At 40.7% G+C, this 24,675-nt stretch overlaps 1 protein-coding gene across 7 annotated transcripts in view; it reads left to right on the plus strand.

The window, feature by feature from the left end:
• The first annotated feature begins 1,245 nt into the window (after positions 1-1,245).
• Positions 1,246-24,675, plus strand: part of HECTD1 (HECT domain E3 ubiquitin protein ligase 1) — a 101,958-nt gene continuing 78,528 nt past the window's right edge. The window contains exons 1-2 of one of the 7 annotated variants that reach the window (XM_075926972.2): positions 1,246-1,432; positions 13,493-13,758. In XM_075926972.2, the coding sequence (XP_075783087.2) occupies positions 13,619-13,758 (140 nt within the window). In that variant the 5' untranslated portion in view covers positions 1,246-1,432; positions 13,493-13,618. The other 6 variants (XM_075926976.2, XM_075926970.2, XM_075926973.2 and 3 more) reach the window with 6 other exon arrangements.

Below are 24,675 nucleotides of genomic sequence, written 5' to 3' on the forward strand. Positions count from 1 at the left end.
TGAGAAGTGTAGGTGGAGTTAGAGACAGATGTTTGAGTTACATGTTTTTAACAAAAACAAAAAACTGTAGAAGGCTTTTAAACAAAGAAAACAAAGGTTCTGAGAATGCTGCTGAGACAGTCTCCTGACATAATTAGAACACAACTTTGTCTTGTAATACAGACAGGACTTAGTCATGAAGCATGATACTGCTGTGTAAAACATAAGACTGTAGGAGGCTTCCAAAAAACAATGAAAACATGATGTGCAATTTATGGTTTGGGCTGAACTACACTATAGCTATTGTGAGGAACTTTACTCAGTGAGAACTAACACTGTCAGCCCAGTAAACAGAATAAAAAAGGTTTTTTTTTAATCTTTTATAACAAATAACACTCTGTTCAAAGCTCCTCTTTTCTATTCTCCATTTCTACCCCCACCTCTTTTTTGTTGTTGACCATAAAGTCCTATGAATGAGTGTTTAATTTATTGTGGGTGCCTGGCCAAGCAAATTGAGATTATAAACTCATTTTTAGCCATGTTCCAAAGTGCAGAAATGTATTTAGTCTTGAAAAAAATATATTATTTTGTGTGTGTGTGTGTGTGTGTGTGTGTGTGTGTGTGTGTGTGTGTGTGTGTAAACATCCACGTGTGTGTGCGTGTGCATGTGTGTTAACTATCTTTACAAAAATTCTATGATATACTTTGTTTTACAGAGGCTGTAAACACTTTTTGCTCTAATACCTCTATCACAGAATTTGGGGAATAGGAGTCTTCTACTCAGTAGAAATCGTTTTCTGAGGAACATCGGCTGTGGGTTGTGGGGGCAGTTGAGTTCTCAACCTGTTTTTCATAGGTCTATATACTCTGTTATTTTTTTCAACTCCCGCCTCCTACCCTCCAGCTGTCCTTAATTTGTAGGAATAATAAAATTATATATAATATTCTACATGCTGACAAAACTCCCTTCTTCTATCTCCATCCTTCCCAAATTTTTCCGACATGAAACCCACTGGAAGAGGGGTTTCACTTTAAAAAAATAAAAACAGACAAGCACTTTCATTACACCAGCTATACTATATCACTCAGACACACATCATGTCAACATGAGTAATCAGAGTGTTTGAGCCACGTCACAAGCAACCTTTCACACAGTTATTGTTACAACAAAATTGCACAAGACAGATCATGGTAAACACACTGTGTTTTAGATCTGACGTATAGTTGCTCTGTAGTTGCCAGAAACATTGCAAACATTAACACTTACTTCAGGAAAGCCAAGACGTTCACATGGCATTCTAAATACAGAGCTTCACCAGACAGGGTTTTATTTATGGAAAAAAGAAAACATTTATTTTCTGGATGAAAATATGGCTTTAGAAAACACTTCAAAGGCAAAGAAGACTAAATAACGAGTATTTGTACAGCAAAACTTAATTAGCTGGCAAAACCAGTAAGTATCTGACCTTGTCAGGCCCCTGTTATTGCTCTGATCTATTTAGTGCAAAATAGTTTGATATATTTAGAAACGTCTATTTCCCACGTGTACAGAGCCGGGCAAGGAAGTTAAAGAAAACACATTTTATATGTTTCTAGGTCAATTTAAAATTTAAATAGGGGAGTTGTTTTTGCTAAAAGAGCTAATGACTAAATTTGTCTTAATGCTGTGTGTCAGGGTGATGTTAACAAAAAGTAGATAAATTATCCTTGTGGCTCTCTCTCTCTTTACTTTCAATTTTGGCAAGGTAACTTCCTATGATCAAGGAATTTTGTCTTCAGTCTAAAATGTTACTAATCTGAAACTTTGTACAGAAAATGGCCTTGATAATAAAAGGCAAAAATAAATTTGTTAAATTGTTTTTTCAGTTGTACAAGGAAAATATGTGTTTCTATGACCTCCCATTGTTTGACCCCACTTCTTGCTAGACGTTTATTTTCAGATAGAATATTTTGTACTTATGGAACACTGTCTGAGTAACAAATAATGTTTCACAAACATTTAGCCTGGTAACAGCCTTCTGAGGTGGTTATTACTACCCCATTATTATTTCATAGGTGAGGAAACTGAGGTACACAAGGGTTTAGTCACTTGACAAGGTCAAAAGGAAGTATGCATCAGCACTGGGATTAGAATTTAGGTATAGTTCCCAGTCCATTTTCCAACTAGAGCTGGGTAAACAATTTGTATTGAACCTTTATTCAGATAATATACACTTTATTTTCTGGTCATGAACATAAAGGAACATTTATAAACTTGCTCATATTTCATAACTGTTTGACTATTTTTTGCAAGCAAATTTCAGCCTGTGGATTCAAACATTTACAAACTGTTCACTATGATTGTTCCTACAAGCCTTTTGATATTCAAGCTATGTGACTTGTTACCCAGTGACGTATTATTTCTGATCTGTGTCTGGATAAACAAATCTTTATAATTCTGCCTTAAATTAGTTTAATGATTAAATAAAGGGCTTGAAATTTACTGAGTAAATATTCATATGAACAGAGTTTTACGCCCAGGAAACTTCACTTAAATAAATAAGTATGCAAAAATGATTGAAGCAAATAAAATGTTTTTACAATCACCTTGAACTAGTTTTGCACTCTAGCCAATTTTATCTCATTTTCTATATTAAAAAGCAATCAGTTTTGAAGATGGAGCACATTTAACTTTTTGTGATATCTGGAGACAGCTTGAAACAATAGCTGAGACTGCTGTCAGCTGTCGCATTTCATTTCAATTGGGTGTTTACTCTGAAGACTAATGAAAATATTTTAATTGTCAGTTGCTGACCAAGGCACACAAATAAAAGTGTGACAGACTTATCATGATACTTTAAAAGAGAGATAAGCTATGCGTAGAGCCCTGAGTGGATACAAGATTTGCATCCACATCCACAAAAATGAGCTATGGATATCCCCACTGATGTCCTAAAATGTACATATCTGCGGATATAAAGTGAATATCGCAAATTTTCAGGGTTCTAGACACAAAATGTTATCTATCTGCATCCATATCCACAAAAATGAGTTGAGAATATAGAGCAGATATCTGCAGATTTGCAGGGCTCTAACTATGGGAGTCTCAACTGGATTAAGTTTGTGTAAGAACCACTCCTTAGTTTTTTTTTAATTGTATTCTAAGGAATAAGAGTCACATGTTTAGAAATACAAAACATAAAAACTGAATATTCTCTGACATATTAAAGACTTGAGAATGAAAAGTTTGGTTGGTGTCTGAAGTAGTACTAAGTCTCTTGGCACTATACTTTAATACATTAAAATAAATACAAGCAAATCAAATTATGAGATATCAGATGAGTTAATGAACATAATCAGGAGTACATGGATTTGGTTTTAGTATTTTAGGAATGCAGGGTTAGAGCCACAAAATGGATTGAGGCTCACATTTGCAATGGCAAGCTTCGTGCCCTGCTGTGCAATGGAAGCCTCATGTTGATTTGGGCAGCCAAACTCCTGATACAAAGCATGGAGAGAGTTAGGCACCTAAGAGCGGGACTCACACAAGTCAGCAAATGGATTGGGGAGGGGATTAACCTAGCCAATAGGAAATGAAGAGGAGAGTGGCGGAGTCTAAGCCTGATCCATCAAAGGGACTTAGGTTCCTAACTCTGGGCCAGAGGGATTTGTTGTTCAAAAACAGAGATAAAATCCAGTTTTTCATTTTACTTTCAAGCAAGACTGTCTGGGAATAAGAATAATTCTAGAGATGGTGTTTCTTAATGAGTGACACAGAGACATCAGCATGTGACAAGTTCTGTGTGACACAGCATGACTCCCATTGGCTTTATGCCCTCTGTATACACCCCATTCTTCTGATTACAGGAAATGTCTATAATATAGACAACAGTGATACTCAAACCTGCTATAATCTTTTCTTACAATATTTATATTATTGAGCCTCATGTGACTGATTTCCTTACCAGACCTTCATGTGATCCCACAAAGAAGAAAACTATTGTGAAGGCTAATTGTGCATGAATATAGAGATTTTTAGTCTTTAACTCTAAATGTGTAGTATTTTGCTTTATGTTTAGAATTAAAAGAAATAATTGAATAACTATTTAGTGTGCACTGAAGAATTTATACAGGAATATTATTTTCCTATGATAATTTTCAGCCTTAGAGTGGAAAGTTTTGGGGCAGCACTGTGTCTTTCTACCTTAAATGCTACTGTATGCTATATAAAGAGTAGTTCTTCAGAGTAGTGTTGTGAAGAATATTAGTTCATGATTGCACAACACTTTGAAACAAGGGCTATAGAAGTACTAAACATTATGTTCTTAAATTAGGATACCATGATTTACCCTATATCTAGGATAGAGTACTTAAAAACACTTGTTATTTTCCATTGGTTATGCCCTCATCATTCAGGCTAGATAAATGCTGTTTAATCCAAGTTAGAATGTACTGGGTATAGATTCCTAGATTAAAAAGTCAGAGGAGACCATTGTTAGCATCTAATCTGACCTTCTACATAAAAGAGGCCATTAGACGTACGGGTAAATAATTTCTGATTGAACTAGGACATATTCTTTAGAAAAACATCCAGTCTTGATTTAAATACTGTCAGTGATGGAAACTCTATCAGAACACTTAGCAAGATGTTATAATGATTCTTAACCCCCACTTTGAAATGTTTGCATCTTCTTTTTAATTTGAATGTGTCTAGAGCTTCAACTTCCAAGCCATTGGATCTTGTTATGCCTTTGTCTTCTAGACTGAAGAGCCCTCTAGTTGTCAGATTTCTGTTCACTATGTTACTTCTAGATTATGATTAACTCACCCCCAACTTTTCTTTTGAGAAACTAAATTGTTGAGTCTTCCACTGTAAAGCATGTTTTCCAGTTCTTTAATAATTCTTATGGCTAATTCTCTGAATATGTTCCAATTTTTCAAAAAATATCAACAGCATAAACCAGCTTAGTCAACATATCACTAATAGTAACCATTTATATGGCAGTGATACCTAAAAGCCACCACCAAGTAACATATAATAAACAAAACTAATTGAAAACTGGAATTGCCATCCCATTTTTATATTTGTTTTTGTCCTGAATCAGGATAAAAAGCTGAAATGATGTGATTCAGACAGTGAGCAGGGTTCATAGGAGTAATGAGGTATTTGAAATGATGGATGCAGTAATTAATGTCAAAATTAAATGTTTTTATTTGGATTGCCAAACTATAACAAAACCTTTCAATTCAGGCAAGTCTTAATGTTATGTCTTTCTCTGTGGGTGAGTTGCCATGGAGCATTATGGGAGATGTAGTTTCATCAAGAAGCATAGCCCATAGGGAGACTGGGGCCCCTAGGAACCTGGAACTACAACTCCCATAAAGGACAGCAGCAGCACAAGTAGATGTAAAGATGAGCATTAGCACAACCTGAAAGCTACATCTACACTGCAGGAATTAGTTGATAGAGAGAATGCTAATGAAGCGCTCATTAGAATTTTTCGCACTGTCATTTGCATATCTCTGCTGATGCTTTTTGCACAAGAGGTTTTAGCACAAAAACAAGCAGTGCGGACGGGTCCATTTTGCGCAAAAAAAACCTTTTGCGCAAGATCCCTTATGCCTCAAAAAAGAAGGGATACAGGATCTTGAGCAAAAGGGGTTTTTTTTTTGCACAAAACGGACCTGTCTACACTGCTTGTTTTTTGTGCAAAAACCTCTTGCGCAAAAAGCATCGGCAGAGATATGCAAATACAGCGTGACAAATGCCAATGAACGCTTCATTAGCATACTCTCTGCTGACAAATACCTGCAGTGTAGACATAGCCGAAATTGTTTCATGTCAATAAACTGACAGTAAACATATTAATTTGCGTTGACCCCTAAACATTTTTGTGTTCATTTTTCCCAATGGAAAATAATGCCAAAATCAATCTTTTCCCTTGAACATTTTGTTTTCAATTAAATCACATTTCTGATAGAAAATGTTTTGCTCAGAATACTTTGACCAGCCCTAATAATAAATGACAGTCCCTGCCTTGAAGAGCTTACAATCCTTCTTCCTCTCCTCATTCAAAAGTAGGGTTGGCACGTCTAAGGGGCAAAAACAAAAACAAAATAATCCACTCTTCTCAAAATCAGGATGTTTAAGGTGATCCTACACCCATAAAACTAAACAGCTGGCAATGTGTACTGAGTGCCCATAGCCTTGGTGTACACTAGGGAGTTATTTCAAAATACCCCTCACCTCCTTATTTGAAAATAATAAACAGTGTGTCCACACTACCAAACCTGTAATTTCAAAATATTGGGCTGGTTATTTCAAAATCTGTACTCCTGCTTTCCTTGGGGAATATGCTTATTTCAAAATAATTATTTCAGGAGTTGTTATTTTGAATTTAGTTATTTTGAAATAATTTCCTAGTGTTGATATGCCTTCCACATTTCAGGGATAAACTACCTCATAAAACGGACAATTCTGAGAAAAACTCGACAGGTGACAGCCTTACTTAAAAGCCTATTACAGAGAGGACAGTTAAACTCTTCAATATGAATATTTCTTTTAGCTCTCTTTCTTCTCTGTGGGAATGCCTACTGATATTAAAGGGAGGGACATAGGGCTTCCACCTTTTTGACCCTACAGTAGTGAGATAAGTCTCTCTAGGAAGTCTGAGAAGAATGAGAGTCTCAATAAGAAGTGTATGTGTACTGTTTAAAATTATACCACAGAAGAGTGTAATTGGGAAAGGGGTGTTTTCTTTAAAGATGCAGTTCTTGGATTCAGGTGACTGAGGCTCTCAGCTTTCATTAAAAGAAAAGTGATTTTTTTTTAAGTGCGAAGGGCTGTGGAGAAAAAGGGGAAAGCTAAACCTGAACCAGTGGGGTTACTGAATGATGGAGATGCTTAAGGAGCACTCAAATATAATAAGGTAATTGCGGAGAAATTAAATGAATTCTTTACATTGATCTTTACGGTTGAAGACGTGAGGAAGAAAGTCAACATGGTTTCTGTAAAGGGAAATCATGCCTCATCAATCTACTAGAATAGGTAGCAGGTTTGAAACAAACAAAAGCTAGTACTTTTTTGCTCAGTCAACTTGTGGAACTCCTTGCTAGAAGATGTTGTGAAAGCCAAGACCTTCACAAGATTTTTAAAAGGGCTAGATAAATTCATCAATGGCTATCAGCCTCTTTTTGTCAGCCAATAATAGGTGATAGGGGATAGATCACTTGATAATTACCTGTTCTCTTCATTCGGTCCTGGTACCTGCCATTAGCCCTTGTTGGAAGACAGGATAGTGGGCTAGGTGGACCTTTGTTCTGAGCCAGTATGGCTGGTTTTATGTTCTTAGCCAGTGTAAGCTAAAGGGTTTGTAAACAGCAGGTGAATAAAGAAAGCCCAAATGAAAAACTTAAAATCATGGTATCTTTTTAAAGTCAATCTCATTAATATTGAAGGGTTAGTAATAGCATGAAAGGAGAGCAGAAGAGTTCAAAAAGGATGTAGATAAGACCACAGAAGATAAATTACAACAGTGGCCGTTAGCCAAGATGGTCAGAGATACAGCCCCCTACACTGGGTGTCGCCAAAGCTCTGCCTGCCAGGAGTTTTGAGGAGAGGATAGGTGACAGGTCATTTGATAATTGTTCTGTTTTGCTCATTCCTTCTGAAGCACTTGGCACGGGGCACGATCCGCACACAGGCTACCCGCTAGACGGCACCTTGGTGTGGCCCCATCCTGGCTGTACTTGTGAAGAGGGCGATAAGGGAGGTCAGGTGTGAGCAGGAAGGGGCGAGACAGCGACTGGGAAACGGGATCTGGGAGCCAAGGCGAGAGAAGAGGGATCTGCGAGGGAGCTACAGGCGGGCTCTCGCGGCGCAGTCCAGCCGGGACAGCTGCTCTCCCTGGGCTTCGCCGCCGCAGCGCCCCCAGCGGCCGCTCTGTGCGTGGCCTGCCTTGCTTCGGGCGCGGGTGCTGAGCGTGACTCCGGGGCTGACTGGCCCGGGCTCCTCCTCCTGTGTCTGTGTCGCTGGTTTCTCTGCCCCCGCAGTCCCGTGCCGGGCGGATCACGATGGATGCGGCTCGCTGCCTCCTGCTCCCGGGCTCGGGCCGCCACCGCCTCGCGGCCTTCTCGCGGGACTAAGGGGGAGGAGGCTCCGGCGCGGAGCGTCCGGGGCGCTGGGTAAGTGTCTGAGCGGGGCAGCGGCGTCACTTCCTCTGCCAGCCCGCAGGAGACGGAGCTCCGCGGGGCTTTCCTGAGCCGCCGGCCGGGTCACCCTGCGAGGCCTCCGGCTTCCCGGGAACTCGAGTGCCGCTGCCTGGCCTGGCGGGGTCGCGCCGCCAGGGCCCGGGAATCTCTACCCGGAGCTTCGCCCCGCCTCGGGACCGGGGAGCGGCCGGGAGAGCAGCCCGCCGGGAGGCGATGCGGTGCGTCAGGTCCCCGGAGAGTGCGGGGGAAGGGGGAAGAGCCAGGCCTGCAGGCTGGGGAGGAACGGGGGGAGCGCCCGGTCTCGTTGCCGCTTGCCCCCGGCAGCCGGAGCGGGACGGAGACGGGCTGCAGGCCCCAAGGATCCGCTCGCCTCCGGGACGGTGGCGGCGGCGGCGGCGGCGGCGGCGGCGGGGGGGGGCTGCGAGGCCGGTTGGTTTCAGACTAGAGGTTTCCTTCTCGCCGCCAACATGTGAGGGGCAGCCGAGCCCCGCAGAGCGTTAGGCGGTTGGGACTTGAGCTGTGGCCTGTCCTCTTCCCGTTCTGGGTCTGCGCCGGGGGACCCTGTGTGTGTCCTTGGCTGCCGTGTGTTTGCCTTTTTGTATGGGGTGTTCAGAGCTGGCTGGGGCAAAGGAAAAGCAGGTGCCTGCCATGGGTACGTCCCAGTGATGCCGTAGGACTCTTGTCTTGCGCAGGAACCTCAGGTCAGGGGTTAGTTCATTATTTTCTGATTCCCTTGCTTTTTTCCTTTCCCTTTTCCAGTTGGAGTTAATTATTGTAGTGTCTTCCACTAGTACCATCCTTAACCTTACTTGTATTTACTGGCTTAGCTTTATTTAGTGTTGGAAGAGAGGATGTGAAATGTATACATCTTGGAGATCACAAATATTGTTAAATCTTTTAATAATATTTTAATGATTTCCGATACAGCAGTATCCGCTCTAAAGAGACTGAGATAATAAAAGTAAAATATGTTTCATGAGCAGCTATTTTGATTATCTAATATTTCTTCTTTCATCAATTTATTCAATTACACAGAGGCTGTTTTTGCTTCAACCCTTTGTTTGATATTCTCTGGGTTTTCTGCTTGGAGGAAGTAGTATTGCTAATTCAGGGTACATCTGTCTTTGTGTGGGAGACAGTATGTTCAGAGACAGCTTTCTGAGTTCCTTTTGTGAGTTCCCTCTTCCATGCATGCCCTTGGTGAGGTTGTTATTTAACTACTCATGAGTAAACCAAGAAATCAGACTTTGCCCTGTGGAAGTTTAAACCTGTATTTCTGGACCCCCCCCCCCCCCAATTCTAGACAACGTAGGGGGGGAATTTTTTTCATCATTTCACTTTTGCCTCCAAGTTTCATAGTGTAACTTAATTTTTGAGAAACAGATTTTAATAGCTAGGGTTTTAATTTTAGGCTTTGTGGCAAATTTCATATGGGTAAATTGTTTCAAAGCCTTTATTGCAACTCAAGTATGAAAATAATATTACAGTTTTGATCTTCAAGGACAAAGTGTATAAGGTAATGTTACTACTTGTTGATCTAGTGCAAGGGGTTTCATAAGAATATACTCTAGGTCAAAAACATCTCTTAAGATACTGATAAAGGCCCTTTCTTGATCCTGAGCTTTCATGTGCTATGTCTTACTGGATCAACCATATATATAGTCACACCTGAAACTGAATTTTTCTAATATTCGCCAATGTAATTTTTATAACCTATCATTTGTTTCTTAAAGTTGAAAACATTTAAAATGCAAGGGTTTAAAAAATCCTGTTTTACTCTTTCCCCCCATTCTCATCATTTACTTTTTATCCATTATGCTAGGAATTTTAATTCTTTACAGTAAAATAGATCTTAAGGCCAGAAGGGATCACTAGCTCATCCAATTCAGTGGTTCTCAACAAAGGGGTAAGTAGAGATTTTTCACAGGGTACATCAACTCATTTAGGTATTTGCCTAGTTTTACCATAGGCTGCATAAAAAGGACTAGCAAAGTCCGAACAAATTCTGACTCTATATAATATACACTGAAATAAAAGTACAGTATTTAAATAGATTTATTTTATAATTATATGGGAAAAATTCCTGAAAAACCACTTACATTCTAATGTGCTGACACGCCTTTTTGTATTTTTATGTCTGATTTTGTAAGCAAGTAGTTTCATGGAGGTGGAACTTGGGGAATGCAAGACAAATGAGGTTCCTGAAAGGTGTATAGTAGTCTGCAAGAGTTTAAGAGCCACTGATTAAGTCTGACCTCAGTACTGTTCAGCACTTGCACACTAAACCCCAACACTGAAAGAAGTTCCAAGTATTACAGTCCAAAAGTGATAAAACTAGCGTTTCTCAAATGTGGCCACCAGGGGCGTTTGTTGTGGCCGCAGCCTCCTGGACAGTGATGCATGTAGGTGTAGGAAAAACAGCGGGACCTCCCCTAGAACTACCAGCAGAAGTGGAGCCCTGCCTCCCTCTGGAGCCACATACATTGGAGAAACAGGTAGCCAGTGAGTTCCCCATTTTCCCAAGTTTCAGCCCTGAAGTGGTAAGCATCAGGCTCTGGCCCTGGCAGTGTGCTGGTGGGTTCTGGCCCTTGGCTCACTATTTTCCATGCATCGCCCCTGGCCTGCTGACTCCCTAGCAATGCTCCCTCTAAATTTTTTTTCCATCCATGTGAGGAATAAATTTTGTTATATGTGCCACAGCATGTGGATGTACAACATTAGTAGAAACACGTGCTGCTGGCCTTGGGAAGAGTGGGCACTCTGTTAATGAGCTGGGCAGCATATGAATCTCTCAGTTGACAGGGAACACTGTTCCCCAGACTTCTGTCAATCTCCCATTGCCTCTAACCCCCACTGTCTATCTACCTTTTCATCAAATGCTTAATGTGTTCCCTGTATTGCCAGGACTGAGTAAGTCTGCTATGAAAACTGATATTTGTAATTCATTTGTTAATATAACATCAGTTTTCACGGCCTCCCAGCTAGCTAGTATATCTGCTGTGAAAAATATTAACAAATACTACTTTTCAGAACAGTGGACTTATTAGCCAACAAGTCTTTTTTTATACAATAGCCAAAATGCACAAGAAACAAAAAGACAAGGGTGTGAAAAACACCTTATTAGTGGGTTTATTTAGTTTAGACCTAGTAAAGAATAGCGACAGTTTGTTTATTATTCAATGCAAAAAAGCCCCTCTACAAATATTTGGGCATGTATATATGCGTGCTTGTTTGTGTTTCTTAAAGTTAATTAAATATTTTAAGAGAAATTGGTGGCTGCACTGTGAGGAGACTAGATTTTTTTGGTGGTAAGAACCCCTGGGCTAGACGACTATGTGCAACAGACAGAATAAGAAGGACTTAGGTGCATAAGTTGATTAAGTGAGATGTACTGAGATGATCCCCAGCAAGTGATATGAATCCCACACTGCAAGGGAAGGCAAAACCCAAGATAGTTGTCAGTCTGGTCTGAGCCCCCATATGATAACGAACTAGACCCTGAGCATGTGAGCAATAACCAATGTCCTAAACACCTGAGAGATTTTTTTTTGTGCCACCTCATAGCACCAGCCTACCCTGTCCAGTGTGCCATCTCTGATGCTTCACAGAGATGATAATTCAATAAAAACAAATCCAGAATATGCTGTGGGTGTGGGGGACTCAAGAATCCTTTCTTGACCCCTGCAAATGACTGAAGCCTTGAAGCATGGGATTACAGGACATACGGCATAAAGTAGAAGAAACCCCCAGGTTTGCTGACATGGGCCCCCACTTCATCATGAGTAGTCCTATTGCACAGTTGCCCTCATAAATTTGTCCACGTCTTTCTCAAAACCAATTAATTTGTTTGCCCCCAGAAATCCTATTTAGGAAGCTGTCCCAAAACCTCACTCCCCTGATGTTTAGAAACCTTCTAATTGGCAGCCTGTTTTTTTCATAGCTAGTTGATGCTAATTTGTCCCTGTGTCATCATTGTCCTTCGGCATAAATAGCTCTTTGCACTCTGTAGTATTTACCCTTCTGAAGTATTTATAGAGAGCAGTCATATTTCCTAAGTCAAATAAGCTACACTTATCCACCTTCTTTTACAAAATAGACCCTCCATTCCCCCCATCTTCCTAAGAGTTCTTCTCTGCACCTGCTCAGTTTAAATTAATCTTTCCTGAACATATGTGAATAATATTATACAAGGTGTTTCAAATGCATTCTCATCAATGCCTCATACAGCGGAAATATCTTTCCTGATACATCTTATGATTACATTTGCCTTTTTTTGTAGTCACATCACATTGATGGCTTATCCTGCTATCAACCACTACTTCCAGGTGTGTCTTCTTTTTTACTTCCAACTGATAAGCCCTCCATCTTATAACAGAAAACTAGAACCTAAGTGCATGATTTTGCACCTTGTGCTTTTGAATTTCATCCCAGTTCTGTTAGTCCAGTCTTCATGTTCATCTAGATCTTTATATAATATTCCGATCCTCCTGTCTTTGTATCTTCAGCAAACTTTAGTTGTGCAGACATACTTTTTGTACTAAAGTCTTTAATAAAAATATTAAATAACATTGGTCCAGAGACCAATCCTAGAGGTGAGGTAGAGCCCTGCATGGATAGATATGTCTGTCTGCAGATGCAGATATCCATGGATAAATATTGTGATCCTCAGGTCTCTACACTCAAGAGCCACTGTGACCAATAGAGAGGAGCATTACTCGGTCACCTGTCTGAATGGGCACGGCTTGAGAAATCTGTTTATCTGCTCGCCCGTGGCAAGTAGATTTCAGCCAGTCGCCCCGTTCAGCGGTGGTACGCGCATGTGCGGTGCGGGGCTGGTGAGTGGATTTCACTGTGGTTTGTCGAGCCCTGTGAATGGGTATTTATCTGTAAAATCTCTTGAAATATAAAAGTATTTGAGCAAAGAGATGCTTTATCATTGGGGAAGTTTGGCCTATCGTTTGAAAAGTGAGATGAGCTGAGTCACTGTTCAGAAAATATGTATCTGAAAAATTAGCTTATAAGAAAATAAAAGTTAATGTGTGAAAATGTGTTCACCTCTCCGCTGTGGGTTTTAATTAAAAGTTGTTGTAGAATCTGAAGCTTGGTTGACTGTCTCTGGGAAAGAAGTTGGTTGTTTTAAGTAGAGCAACCTAATTAGGTTACACTTGTGTAAGTTTAAAAAAAAACAATTGTCATAATGTGTTGTGAGATCTTAAATGATAAAGAAGTGAAAGATCCAATAGATAACTGAAAACGTGTTACAGGAGAAACAAATGGAAAAGGTTAGTATGACAGATACTGATGAGTTGTTTCTTCTTTCCAGGTGAAGACTGCAAAAATCCGAGTCTGACTGGAAGGAAAGTTTAATTGTACACAGGCTATCCTGCCTTGAACACTTTCACGGGTTTTTGGTCCTTATTAATTTAAGTGAAGACCGCTTTTTAAAACCATGGCAGATGTGGACCCAGACACTTTGCTTGAATGGCTACAGATGGGGCAGGGGGATGAAAGAGATATGCAACTAATAGCTTTGGAACAGTTATGCATGCTGCTTTTGATGTCAGACAACGTGGACCGTTGTTTTGAAACGTAAGTACATTTCCGCTCTTTGTTTGCAGGGTCATTCTGCCCTTCATTTGTGGGCTGTGGCAGTTTGAGTTAACAACTTTTCCTTACTAAGTAGGTATACTAGAAGCTCCACAGTCTTGAAAATGTTATTGCTGAATGAAATTCTGTTGCTGTGTCCACACTTAATATTTGAGTGTTGATGACCCATTAGGGATGTTAAATATCGGTTAATTGAATAGTCGAGTAACCTCATGAATTCTTATCGGTTAGTCGACTATTCTCTGGTCTCTGGAGGCAGGGCTGGCAGCCAGCGCACTCTAGCCCCACTCCCGAGGAGTCTCCTGCCACTATATGCCAGGCGGGAGCTGATCCGTGAGAAGAGCCAGTTCAAAAACCAGCTCCCCTCATAGACCGTCTGCCTGTCATCCTGTGCTGCTGATACAGAGGCAGCAGTGCAGAGTGGCAGCAGCCCTTGTTGGGTGGGAGGGGAAGGGAAATGCATGTAGTCTATAGCATTAACCTGTAAGCTTTTGCTTATTGCATAATCAGTCAATCGTCTACACTATTACGTCCCTATGATCCATAGTAATGTAATATCAGCTATATTAGTTTCTGTAAGTTCTGCATAGAACAGCAGTTCCCAACCTTTTCCAGATGGGGACCCATTTTGACAATTCAGGAAGACTTGGTGACTCAAGGCAATTCAAAAACGGGGGGGGGAGGAGAGGGGGAAGAGCAACCTGGGGAGATACTTAGTCACCTTTTTAAAATGTAATGGTGACCCATATTCAGGTCACGACCCATAGGTTGGGAAACCCTGGCATAGAGGTTTGAGAGAGGATAGATGTCATTACATAGACATGAACTAAATTTCATCCTTTCAAACTAGTTTTAAATTTTCAAAATGTGATACTTTCAAACTACTTAATGCACTATTTTTCATTTTCTTCTTGTTAGAACCCTCTTTGGAATATTCTCCTCTTGTGTATCATTGCTCCTCAGATTTTTTTAAACTATTATGTTTTATAGTTCCTAAAATTAGATACTTGAATTTCAGGAAAGGGAGAGAGACTGATGTGTGAAACTACTTTTCAGTAACTAATCTTGAGAATATTTTTAGGGAATAGCCAAGTTTGTAATGTAGACAGCTCTCTGACCTCCAGCATAATGACTCTGCAAACTTAAGCACATGGTTATTGGTTGAACAGCAAATCTGTGAGATGCCAAAGCTGATGTTATGCTTTTAAGACCTTTGATCTGTGAAGAAATTTGATGGTTTATTTCAGGAGCCAGTAAAGAGTGTTTTTTATTTGAAAGGATTGCGTTGAAAAATTCTTTCTTCACTAAATTGACAGTATGAGATCAAATCTTGTGTATTTTCGCGATATAAAGTGTGTGCACTAAAATAAGTGGGAAATTTAACAGTGTGAATTGCTGATGCTGAGCACATCTTAGAAGATGACAGTGAAAGCAGTCTCTGAATTTAGAGAAAGTGATGACGAAGTCAGAAAGATGAAGAACAATAATACTAAAATAATACTTCAGTATCATGATGTAGGCAGAATCAGATCTTTTTTGGAGTAGATTCCAGGGTATAAGGCTAATGACACATTTCTGTGCCAAGTAGTTGAGGTTTTATTGGCTGTAATCCGGGGGTGGGCAATCATTTTTCCAAGAAGGCAAGTCCAAGAATATGGTGTGTGGTTCATGGGCTGTACTTTTACATTCTGTTAGTGGAGAGGGGTAGGTCTTGGATGGCGTTTGAGTGCAGGATGGTGTTCCAGGCAGGGATTGAGGTGCAGGAGGGGTGCTGAGTCTAAGAAGGAGCTTGAGTGCAGGAGAGCAGTTCTGACTTCGTGCAGAAGTGTAGGAGAGGGTGAACAGTCCAGGAGGGAGTTAAGGTTCCGGAGAGGGTTGTAAACTGGGCAGTGTGTTGGGATACTCAAGGGAGTGCTGAGTGCAGGCTCTGGCCAGGGGGTGATTACCATAGGTGGCTCCTGACCAGCACCTCAGCAGGGCGCTCAGGCTTGCAGAGAGTGGCCCCATGCTGCTTAAAATTGCTGGCTGCTGGGGCAGTGTGTGTCTGCACTACTCTTGGGGTAGGGACAGTGGGTGTCCATGCACTGTCAAGTGCTCCCCTGCAGCTCCTATTGGCTGGCCTCAGACAGAAGCTGCTCCAGCAGTAGCTCCTGTCCGTGGAGAGCTTGGTCCCACTGCAGACAAGAGCTGCTGTGCCTCTGTATTTGATGCCTTCCCTGCCCCACCTCTGTGTTGCTGCCTCTGATAGAGACAGCAGTGTTGGTGGGGGCAGGCAGCACTGTGGAGACGGTTGCGGGGCGGGGAGGGAGAACCGGCTTTTAAAGCTGGCTCCCCCCAGCATTGGCTCCTGTTTGCTGCCTCTATATCAGAGGCAGCAAGGGAGTGGGAAATGCAGGTAATTGATGAGATGAATCAATAGACTAGTTGGTTAATCGATAGGCCTTTACTACTCATGCACATCCCTAGCCTGTAGTCTTGGCACTCCTGGGAGCAGTGTGGCATGGGGCATGGCAGGCAAGCAGACTGCTTGTGCGCCGCTGCTGCACTGCGGGATATTAAATGTTTGACAGGCCAGATTTGGCCCATGGACTGTATTTTGCCCACCTCTGCTGTAATCCATGATATTGGCATTTTGCAGATGATGGAATTTTCTTCAGTGATTAGTAACACTAATGTTAGTGAATCACTACTTCATCCTTTAGTGACAGTGATTCAGAGAGAAACTAATAGTTACTGAGCAGCTAGCGTGGCTAGAGTTTCAACCAGGAGGAAAAACACCAGTACCGTAGTTCAAATTGCTAAAACTGAGTCTGATACGAATGCATAGAAACACAGTTCAGTTTCAAACAACTAAGTTTGAGAATATAATTGTTAAAACCAGTTAAATACCTCTGTAACCTAAGGGAAAGTTGCCTGAACTGAGAGAATACTAAGAATTGAAATTTAACCTCTTAAGATTGTGGTTTATATTCCCATGCATCATACCAACTTGACTGACAAATACCTCAAACCCCACTCCTATGAGATAGTTAAGTATAGGTTGGCATTGTATTTTTATAAATGCACTTAAAAAGAGAAAGATGGTGAGTTTATGCAGTCATTGTAGGAAGTCTCAGGGTGTAGCCATTTTAGTCTGTATCTGCAAAAACAAGTAGTGGTACCTTAGAAATACAGGATTTATTAGGACATAAGCTTTTGTGGGTAAAATCCACTTCATCAGATGAATTGGAATGGAAGTTACAGAAGCAAGAGAAGGTATCAGGAAGAAGTTGCTTGTGTTAATGATGGTGGAAGTGGGTCATTTATAGCATTTGACCTGGAGATGTGAATATTCGGGGGCGGGGGGATATTGCCTTTGTAATGCGTTAAGCAGTTGGGATCCTTATTTAGTTTTAAGTTGATATTGTGGAATTTGCAAATGAATTTCAGTTCAGCTGACTCCTTTTGTAACTAGTTTTTGAAATTCCTTTATAGAAGGATGGCTGCTTTCAAATCGATTACTGAATGTCTAGGGAGGCTAAAGTGTTCACCCACAGGTTACCGTTGCTGATGTGTGACTTGTGTCCATTTATTCTTTGGCATAGAAACTCTCCAGTTAAGTCAATATACATAGCAGAGGGACATTGCTGGCACTTATGTTAATGGGTGTGCCAGGTGGATGAGCCCTCTGATAGTGTTTAGCTCCTGTGATGGTGTCACTTATAAAGATATGTGGACAGAGTTGGCAATGGGTTTTGTTGCAGGGATATGTTGCTGGGTAAGTATCGGTATCGGTGCATTGTTCTTGGGGTTTGTTTAGGCTTGGGAAAATATTTTAAACATAATTTCAATATATAATATTTATTTTAAAGCATTTTTAATTATGAATGTAAATATTCATAGGCATGTGAAATTATAATCAGTCAACATCACGTATCAAAATATACAAAGTACATATCCTTAAATCAAACTTGAATAAATTTGTAAGAGCATTTTGTTACTTAATATATCTGTAAATGTATTGATAAAAATCTAATCCTTCCAATCTTAAATATGCTTTTGTTAACTTTTCTGTAACCGTTGAACCACACACTTTTCCCCTGGATACATCTTCACGGAGGGGGTGGAGTGTTCTTACCTCATGTTAACTGACACTTGGTAATGAGTTAAAATCCAAGTACAGATGGGTACCTGTGTAACACATAGCAGCGTACATGGTGTACGTAGCTTTCTTCCACTTTGCTGTAGGGATATTATTATGCAGACAGCTACATGAATAACCAATAAACCTGGGCTTATGGGTAAATCTTGTTGACTATAGGGATGTTACATTTCGATTCATCAGCTAATCGAGTAGTCAATGGAATTTCCATCAACTTTTCAATTAGTTGATAAGGGGGAGGTGGATACTTGCCATCCTGGCTGTACCTCTGCTTTTGGACTATAGCAAGAGCTAGGGATGTGAACAACTAGTCGACTATCTGATAAGCAAATGCTTACCGGATAATAGACAGACTAGTTGCTTCTTCCCTCCCTTGCTGCCTCTATCAGAAAGAGGCAGCAAGGGGAGGAGAGGAGAGAGTGCTTCAAAGCGGCAGCACTGCGTGTAGTCTGGGGCCAGGTCCTGGGTTCCACAAAGCACTGCTGTTTTGAAATGCTGCGTGTAGCCTGGGGCACCTGGGGCATCTGACCCTAGGCACCATGTGATCTGCTGCTTTGAAACACTGCAGGAGCATAGGGCCAGCAGGGGACTGCTTGAGTCCCCAGCTAGCTCCGTGCTCCCCTCAGCGCTTTCACCTTTGAAGTGTAGCTGCAGCCCTGGGGCTCTTTTTACAATTCAAAGTCAGAGACACCCTTATCGACTAATTGAGTAGTTGATGCAAATTGCATTAAGTATTCAGTTTGCTAAATAATAGAAGTTTTACATGCCTAGCAAGAGCCCCAATGGGGCTCCTGCTACATTTCAAAGGCAGAGGCTCAGCATTTGGAACCCAGCACGAATGGGGGCTGCTTGAGTCACCACTTGAACTGTTTTCATGCTGTGCCTTTGCCTCTCCTGCCCCCACCCTCCACTGTGGAGACAGTGCTGGGGGGAACTGACTTGTAAGCCAGCTCGCACCATATCCTGCTCCCCGCCCCCTTACTGCCTCTGATAGAGCCCCTCCCCTCATGGACAGGGGCTGCTGTTAGAGCAGCCTCTGTCCGCAGCCAGCACAAGAACTGCTATGGACAGAGGCAGCTTTGCGGCAGTCCCTGTCTGCAGAGAGGGTCTATTAGAGGCATGAGTGTGTGGGAGGAGGACAGAGGAGGCTGCTGTGATGAGGCAGCAGATCCTGAGGCAGCAGTGCGGGGTGGTAACAGCCCCTGTTTGGGGGGGTAGGGGCGGGCGGGGTGAACTCCCCATGTACAGGAGCTGCTGCTGGAGCAGCCCCTGTTCACGATGAGCCTAGGCCTCTTCGGGGCAACCTCTCTCTTCCCTTCCCCCGCCCCAGTAGCCTATGTCCACAGGGAGCTGGGACCTCCAGCAGACAGGGACTGATGCCACCTCATGCTGCTGTTTTTGTATCAGAGGCAACAGCCCTGGATGACAGGCAGCTCGTTCGTGATGGGGGCTGTTTTTTAAACTGTATCAGAGGCAACAGTGTGGGATGACAGGGGATCCATGGAAGTGGAGATGAGTTGCACTGGCTGCTGGTCCTGCCCCAGGGGACTACAGAATAGTCGACTAACTGCTAAGAATTCATGCAGTTAATTAGATACTGGTTAACTGAATAGTCAGCATCCCTAATCTGAGGACATGAATGGTAGCTCACGGAAGCTAATATCCTAATACCTATACATTCGTTAGTCTACAAGAAGTCCAGTGGCACTTTAACTTTAAATAAAGTAGTTGAAGGGATGATTTGAAATCGCTCTCCTTACCTTCACTATGTTTAGCTCTCCCTTTACTCCACCTCTGTTTACATGAAGCCACTGCAGGGTGTGTTGTTTTCTCTATGGTCTCATTGGGCTGATAATTGGCCAGAGGGATGAGAACAGGTAGAGTTTGAGGCTTTTACTCAGTTTTGAATCCAGTTGGTTGCTATTGGGTGGGATCCTCCTAGCTGGTGTGAAGCAGGATTTGCGAGGGCAGGTTTAAAGTTTCTGCTCTATGACAATGCAGTGAATTTAAAGCCTTGAAATACAATAATCTGTTAGATTAATAATTTAATCTCAGAATTTGAAGATATTTATTGATAGTGACTTTTCAGTTTGTTCTTTGTCCAGAATATCTTACAAGATTGATTTATGTTGAGATACAAAGTGCTAATACCCAGTTAGCCTGATGCTGTTCCTTTTGTTGTTTTATTACATATTATAACTCCTGTTCCCTTCTTTGGACTTCGATGAATATTTTTTCATGGCAGTGATAAAAAAATAAATAACAACCCCTCTCCTCCTGCTGTCACATGCTGGAATGATAAAACATTTATGCTGAATATGTAGCAGCTCATTAAAAGGATGATATTATTTGGGATTCTGAACAATAAAGCTGTTTATCATTCCTAGTTAAAAATAGCGTTTTCTGGATTCATAGTCAGATGTCATCACAGATTTTGGGGAAATTAATTTAACTGTCCTTATGTCAAAGCTGCAGAGAACGCTCTCACAGAATGAGATTTTTTTGTTATACTCTTAAAGCAGCATTAGACCTCTACCTCCATCAAGAATAAAGTATCACCAGTATAAATGGTGTATTGAACAGTACACACTTACAATGTATAGAATCTCTGAATATTTTCTATCAGTCATAGTTTTATTACCTTAATGAATAGTATATGTTAAATGTAATTTTTCCCTCAGAATTTATATTTCAAACTCTTTAAAGATAACACGAGTGCATTTTCTTTCCTGGGGCCTTAGCTTCTCAGAGATCAGGATGACTCCCTTAGTTACAATATCTTCACAACAAACTGCAAAACCCACTTCTTTGACAATACCCTTTTGCACTTAGATCTAAAAGAAAAACTAAACAAATGGAGAGCTTGCTTTTGGTGAAGGGTGATAATATATAATGGATTTGCTTACCATAATTTTGAGACATGGTCAGTTATTACAGATATATGGAACATAAAAGCACCTACATAGATGAGTTCGTATTAAATATTAATACTCTAGGGGAACGGCCTTCATACAGTTTTGAACTATTTGAAATATTTAAATATTAAATATTTAAAATGTTTTGGTAGTCTTCAATGTGCTACTAGACTATTTGTTGTTTAAGTTTTTCCTGTTACAAACTAACTAGGCTACCCTTCTGAAGCTTTAAAAATATTATTCGTTTTCATTAGATATTTAATTGTTGAGTATTAAGTGATATGTAGTCTCTGAAATAGAATTAAATCTTACAATCTTGTGCAGTATGTTATGACAGTACAGTATATTCCAAATAGTGATGTATTCTGTACTCAATACTTATTTTCAGAATTTAATAACAATTTAAGAATTCAAAAAATCTCCACTACTGGAATCATTTTCATGGGGAGAAGGCAGTATAGAAAAGGCACAGACATTTTTCTCTCCATCTTGTGTTTCTGGATCCATGGAGAAGTTTGGGTTGGTGGTCTGCTATTTACGTTAGGAAGCATAGAAAACCTCAACAGAAAAAATACTGGACCAGTATTTAAGGATTATACAGACCAGAGATATAATCAGGAGTTTTTGGGGGTACAGTACGTTTGTAAGTGGACATGTATTATTTGTCAGGGAAAATGATCTTCTGAAACGTTTAGCAGTAGTCAGGTGATTTATGTCTTTGAAAAACAGTTTTCTAGTTTTGGGCTAGGTTATTTACTTTTAATATTGCGTTTATAAGTTACATTTAAGAACTATTGTTTGAATCAAATGCCCTCTCTATAAGGGCCTGTATTTACCAAATAATTTGTTCTGTAGTAAAATGGAAGCCTATTTAATTTTAAGAATTTTCTATTTTAATACACTTTGTAATAGTGTTTACTTTATTCATATAGTTATCTGGCTTCTATACTACTATAAATTGCTCTAGTTACTTGATTTGGATATAACAGATTCTGTGAGGGAGGAAAAAAAGGTAACTGCTTTTTGGTATTTCTGAAAGAGTATTGAGAATATTTTACTTTATTATGGTAAAGGAAATTGGCTAAAGAGCACATCTTAAATGTCAAAGTACTATCAAGTTCTAGCGGTTGACTGAAGTTTTATTGTTTGAGTCTAGGACACAGCAGAATTGATGCATCAGTGATCTGCACACACAGAAAAGAGCATTACAGTAGGCAAAGAGGCATCAAAGAACTGATGTGCTGGTGGCTGTTGTGGAAGAAAAAGTTGCACTTCCCTGTTTTACGGATTAGGGCTTAGTTTATTCCTTCTTCAACAACACAGGTTTAACTTCTAAAATGTATTAGACATACTGATTTTGTAACACTTTAAAAATGCATCTATAGGTGACTGTCCTATGGTGTGGGCACTTATCCCATAAATGAAAAATTATAACATGAATGTAGCCTAAGGATTGTTCCTCAGTATATCCACCTCAATTCTGAATCTTGACCAAGGCATGGCAGAATAATTTCTTTCTTCCATCACTAGTTTTGTTGTAGGTTAGTCCATTGGAGGCAGGCTATATTCCATTAGAGCCCATTCCTTGAAAGTGGTTTGGATTGAGTGGGAAATGAACTGTCGAGTCAGTGATAAGCCACAAGAATGTTGAGATTAAGGAATATACCTGACACGAAGCTATTTACAGAGTGCTAATGAATTAATTAAAATTAAACTAAAACATTGCATAAAAAGTGGAAATTATTCACCATTTAAAAAGGTGTCAACGATATCATTCAAGTTATATACGATCGTAAAAGGAGATGGGCTGGCCGTGTAGCAAGACTGGCCATGTAGCAAAACAGATGGACAGCACGTAAACTTCATTGGTATCTATGAGAAGTAAAAAGAACAAGAGGAAGGCTTCCAGCATGTTGGGTGGATTCTTTATGCATGATTTATGGAAGGACATGGACGAGACCTGCACAAAACAGGACGGCATAGAAAAGTTGCAATCTGCATCGGTGTCGAGACTATTCTCATTGATAAAATTACGTATCTTCCAAGTATTCAAAGTGTAGTACTTTGTACTTGTCTTTATTGAACTTAATTCAATAAAGTTGATTTCAGAGTCACACCCTTTCTCTAATTTGTCAAAATAATTTGGAAGACAGGATTAGAAATCAAGAGTACAACTCTTTTCCAGCTCGGTGTCATCCTCAGATTTTATAAGTAAACTTCCACTCCATTGTCCAGATCATCAATAGAAATATTGAGTAATACTGGACCCAGTACAGATCCCTGTGATAAAAACTAGTGTTAGCCTCTCTATTTGATCACAATTATTGATAATTACACTTTGAGTACAGTTATTCAGTTATTTGTGATCCCACCTTATAATTTTATTTGGACCACATTTCCCTGATTTGCTTATGAGAATGTCACGTGGTAATATGTCAAAAGCCTTACAAAAACCAAGATGGATCGTGCCTACAGCTTCCCCATCCATTAGGCCAGAAAAACTATAAACAAATTAGATTAACAACAAATTATGCCAAGTCAATTTCATGTTGCCTTTCTGCAGTGTTCTCAGACCTCACAAGGGCTCCAGGATTTGCCAAAGATAATTGTTAATGGTCCCAAGGTTACTTTAGCTCAGTGGTCACCAACCAGTAGATCTTGGAACCTTTGACAGGTGATCCTGAGGGATTTGGCTGGGACACTATCAAGTGCCAGCACTTGATCTGCTCCTTTCAGCACTTCTGTGCTGCTCCTGCCCTCTGCCTTGAAGCTCCCCACCACCTCTGGAACCCTCTTGCTAGCTGTTCAGGGCATGGGAAGAAGAGGAGGGGATGCTGATGTCAGGGTGCCCCTCCCTCCACCCTGTACCTCATCTTCACAGAGCGGGGGGGCAGGGATGGAGAGAGTTTGCTGGCTGCATTTGGCAGTGGTGCAGGGCCAGGGTAGGGGTGAGCCTGCCCTAGCCCCCTTCACCACCACCCAGAAGTCATCTGTGGTAAGTGGTGCCTAGCTGGAGCCCTCATTCCTAACCCTGGCCGCAGTACTGAACCCCTCCTGCACCCCAAGCCCCTGACCCCAGTCTGATAAAAGTGAGTGAGGATGGGGGAGGGAGGATGGAGTGAGCAGGGGTGGAGCCTTAGAGAAGGGGCAGAAGGGAGGCGAGGCAAGGGTATTTGGGTTTGAGGTAGATCCTGGATTGGATTTAAATTCAAAAAATCATCTCATGATTAAAAAGGTTAGAGACCACTGCTTTAGCTAGTTTCCTTAAGTCCTGTAAGGTGAATTTTACCAGTCCTTGTTGACTTGACTAGATCTAATTACCTAAATAGTATATAAACTGTCCTTTCTTTGTTGTGGTGTGTATTCTTTCTCCTTTGTTGTTAGTATGAATTATGGTAAGTGTCTGGTGTCAGTTTATCATTTTAGTGAAAATAAAGCAAAATACGCTTTAAATATCTCCACTGCCTTGATGATGTTAGCTCTCCTTCCTCACTAAGTAGAGGAGTTAATTTTCTTTCACCTTTCTCTTGTATTGATCCTGATGTACTTATAGAACCTCATTTTATTGTCTTTTATGTATCTTGTTAGATATGTAACTCATTTTGTGCCTTAGTCTTTCTGATTTTATTTGAACATTCTTATGCTATACTTTTTTACTTGGCAATTTGTCCATGCTTCCAGAATTTGTAGAATTCCTTTTTGATTTTTAGGTAATTTAAAGAGCTCCTGACGGAGTCATGTACTGCATATATAGTAATAGCGGATGGCACTGCAGTAAGTGTAATTGGTCAAGAGAGTTAGTTCTGTTTTCAGACTTTTATATGGAACATGTACCTATGTGAA

Source organism: Pelodiscus sinensis, chromosome 5 (genome assembly GCF_052426305.1).
Source record: "Pelodiscus sinensis isolate ZL-2025 chromosome 5, ASM5242630v1, whole genome shotgun sequence".
Taxonomy (NCBI): domain Eukaryota; kingdom Metazoa; phylum Chordata; order Testudines; family Trionychidae; genus Pelodiscus; species Pelodiscus sinensis.